Source organism: Ascaphus truei, chromosome 8 (genome assembly GCF_040206685.1).
Source record: "Ascaphus truei isolate aAscTru1 chromosome 8, aAscTru1.hap1, whole genome shotgun sequence".
In the NCBI taxonomy this organism is placed as follows: Eukaryota; Metazoa; Chordata; class Amphibia; order Anura; family Ascaphidae; genus Ascaphus; species Ascaphus truei.
In genome coordinates this window covers 36,306,820-36,310,895 of record NC_134490.1, presented here as the reverse complement: position 1 = coordinate 36,310,895, position 4,076 = coordinate 36,306,820, and the positions used below count along the sequence as shown (strand labels likewise).

General features: G+C 46.4%; 1 protein-coding gene across 1 annotated transcript; it reads left to right on the top strand.

The window, feature by feature from the left end:
- Positions 1-822: 822 nt before the first annotated feature.
- On the top strand, positions 823-3,870 carry RPS15 (ribosomal protein S15). The gene is made up of 4 exons (XM_075611439.1): positions 823-939; positions 2,332-2,417; positions 2,663-2,897; positions 3,718-3,870. The coding sequence occupies exons 1-4, from the start codon at positions 937-939 to the stop codon at positions 3,829-3,831; spliced, it is 438 nt and encodes a 145-aa protein (XP_075467554.1). The 5' UTR covers positions 823-936; the 3' UTR covers positions 3,832-3,870.
- Positions 3,871-4,076: the final 206 nt, after the last annotated feature.

Here is a 4,076-nt window from a genome sequence, read left to right as displayed (position 1 = left end):
TGTATCAATTCCTGGTCCTGCAGGGCAACCCTTCAGCCCTATTGGCTCCCTGGCGTCACATGGGGTGCTGATGAGGCTCATGGGACTTGTAGTCCCTTCCAAGAGCCTTCCCTGGTAGGCTAGCGTTCGCGCGCTGCAACTGCGCATGCGCCACTGTTCAGGGCCGCCGGCACTCACTGCGCATGCACGAACTTGTGCAACATGGCGGCGCCCTATACGGGAGCCACCGGAGCGCTCCCTGCTCGGCCCCACCCTCCAGATTGGCCGTCGGGTCTGCCGCTTGGCTCCGGCAGCACCCAACAACGATCCCGGCCACGGACGTAATGGGGGTCACAGGGCAACGAGGGTTGACCTGGCTACATAACATTACAGGCGTTACATTCATATAGGCTTCTCAGGGGAATGAGACAAGAATGAAAAAAATAGAAATGTATAATTTCATATACATCTCAAGTATTACCTCAACATTTTTACTGGACAGAGTGCCCAAATACAGGACAGTCCGGTTCAATACTGGACACCTGGCAATCCTAGCTCAGCCCTGTGACCAAGTTTTAATGGTATTTTGATTGTAGTCTCATGAGCTAAAAAATAAAAAACAGGGGGTTATTGTTCCCCTGAGAATATTTCCAAATGCTGCAGATCCAATCCCTATCACATGCAAATACCCAGGAGCTGGCTACACCTGTCAGGAGACCCAATGGTGTTATCTAATGTTTGTCCCCTCTTTCTCATTATATTTACCATTTTATACGCCAAATCATTTTGCTGCCCTAAACAAACATGTCCGCCAACAGCTTCCATACGGACTGGCGGAAGTACTTATTTGGTCCAACCGAACGTGACGAGCCATCCCGCGCCGGAAAGAGTTGAACCTCTCGCGATATCTGCTGGCGCACGTACGGGATCTTTCCTTTTCGAAGAGCTCCTAACAAGATGGTGGGTGTTTCTCCTACTCCCGCGATGATAATCGGGTGTAATCCGCCACCGGGGCCGCGCCGCTTCCTCTGTGTCGGGGCCCTGGTGATACTAGACACTCCGGGGGGTCCGAATTGAGTGTTATTTGTGGAGGGTTTGGGTCAGATAATGTTTTTATTGTGATGCTCCCGTGTGTATCGGGTGCTTGTACTTCCTACAGGCGTTCCTTAACGTTGTATGTATGCTATCTGTGGGAGATCTTTCCTTCAGGGTCAGCGGCTCTAAAGATGCCTGCTTGAAATATTGCTGTCTCCTCTTGTGCAGACGTGATTGGCGTGAGGCCTGCAAGATCATTTTAACGAGAGCTGTGAAGTCAATCCGCTCGGCTAGTGAATCCAATAGGGGTTCATTACACCGGGTAACCTCCTTCCTGCTGCAATCTGACGGGAGGGGGAGGATAATGTTATGTTTAATGTAGGAAGGGTTTCGGAGCATGTCCCGCATCCTCCATGCACTTCCCATTTATACCAGTGAAGGCGATTGTGAGGGTTTTGGTGCCGGTTCAGTGTCGTATAGTGATGTAATATTTCGTCCTGTGTCCAGTATGCAGTGTAGTTGTGAATTCTGTAAATGGCTCTATTAGTGCTGTGTATATGTAGTGTTGCTGTGAGGGTATAGATACACAGCACTATGGACAGTATCAACAGTGACAAACTAACACCTGCAAATAAAGCATGCACTTTTTTTTTTATTAGTTAAAAGTATGCTGGATATATAGATCTATCTATATCACAGGAAGATATCTCTGGCACCCACAGGACGTCAATTAAATTAGTGGTTGACCCATGATGCCTGGGCTCATGTCGAATACTGTAAACTTAATAAGAAATACTTGCTCCAAGCATGGTATGTGAGTGCCCTCTAATGCATATAAATATACATTAATTCTCTACAGCCCTAGATGAAGCCCTCCCCAATGATCTCCTATTGCAAGCCTTTTCTCCACTGTTGCTCCACCCAACTTTCTGATTTCATCCCATCTTACTTTTGGTCGTCTTGCTCATTTATTTTCTCTTGGAATCAAGTAGAGTACCATCTTTGTTGAGTGATGGTAATTTCTTCTTGCGATATGTCTGTCTGGCCCACTGACACTTTGATTTCTCCCCCCTTGCTATGTCAGACTTTTCTTTGGTTTTTAACCAATTCTTTTTCCAGGAAAAAGTAGCCTGTGCCTGGGTAAAAAAATAAGACTAAATATATATTATTTGAGGGGATAGATACATGTTACTGTGTACAGTAGTTACTCTGTACACACAGTACTTTTTAGAGTGCAGTGACAGTGCATAGTCAATGGATATTGTGACATGATGTTTGATCTGTTGGCCATGGGGTTTTTTTTTTTTTTTTTTTTAGGCGGACGTTGAGCAGAAGAAGAAAAGAACCTTCAGGAAATTCACCTACCGTGGGGTGGATCTGGACCAGCTGCTCGATATGTCCTAGTGAGTGTATAGCAATACAGTGTTTGCCTGCAAACTTTACTCATTCATAAAGGGCTTTAAGCAGTCTCGCACCAACTCCCTGTCCTTTGTTCCCTGTAAATAGCAGGGACCCATCTGTGGGAGCACGGGTGTATGGATGCTTGTAATCACTGTATAGCACAGCTTGATGTGCCTTTGTTTTATGGCCTGGGACGGGTGATTGTTGGGTGTCTGCATCTCTGGTCTCACCCTGTATCCTTTCTCAGTGAGCAGATCATGCAACTGTACTGTGCCCGTCAGCGTCGGCGTCTGAACCGGGGCCTGCGCCGCAAGCAGAATTCTCTCCTGAAGCGTCTGCGAAAGGCCAAGAAGGAGGCTCCTCCCATGGAGAAACCAGAGGTCATCAAGACTCATCTGAGGGACATGATCATCCTGCCAGAGATGGTGGGGAGCATGGTGGGAGTGTACAATGGCAAGGCCTTCAACCAGGTGGAGATTAAGGTGAGAAACATGGGGTATAATGTGAACATGTCGGGGGATGACTGAAGGTGTAGGAGGCGATGGCAAAAAATGTCGTCTTGGTGACTGGTGAGGAGATTAATAAGATGGTGGGTGTGCAGTTACTCTTGAGTTCTAGATAATGTCTATAATATATAACCCTATCACCACTCTACACACATTAAGCGCTAGGATCGTATGTCCTGGGGTGGATGAACTGCATAGAGATTCTATGAGTTACCCATTAAAGGGGCACTCCAAGATGGCGATCTAAAAAAAAATTTGAATTGAAACTCGGTCTCCATAACTGACACCTGTTAATTTCTGCTCCGGGGACCCCCAACTTCAGGAGATGCCTCCAAACTAGGTGCCAGTAGCTGCGTGCCAGTAGCTGCTCTGGCTCAGCATGCAGAGCTTTCAAGTTTGACGCTCCTGCTTCACATGGGCAAATGGAAAACCGCACCAATTATGTCACGGCTTCCTATTGGCACGCAGGCCGGGTATGCAGATATGTATCTGTATCCCACTGCCTTGGATTGCCTCTTAAATTACGCTATTTTCTACGCCTGAAACATTGTGAAGGGGTTTCTGTCTGTAAAACATTTACTGAAAATCCTTTGTTTTTCTTAACATTGCAGCCGTCTGAGGTTTTAGTGCAATTTTAAATGAGGGCTCTTTTATTTCTTTTTTTTCCAATGGGACTGGGGATTTCAAGAGTAGTGGATGTGATAAGACAGTTGTGTACCTGCAGTGATGAGGACTGCTGTCACTCTGCTTGGTGACTGTCACACTGCGCCCTCTGACTTGTCTTTCCTCCTTTCAGCCGGAGATGATTGGTCATTACCTTGGAGAGTTTTCCATCACTTACAAGCCAGTAAAACACGGTAGACCTGGTATTGGTGCCACCCACTCCTCTCGGTTTATTCCGCTGAAATAATCTGCATTGTGATGTAAATAAAGGAAGTTTTCCAGTCTACTTGGCAATCTGTTTTTGTTTTTTTTTACAACAGTGTTGGTGCTGTCCTGGAGACATGAGACATGGTATTCTGACTCCCAACAAGTGGTTTGTGAGGTCTTAAAGGGGTTTGCAAAATAAGTAATGGCAGATCCCATGTGGTATAGTGGGTTGCTAAACCTGTGGAGAGACTACATGCTTAGTGAGGTCACAAACCACAATTGTCA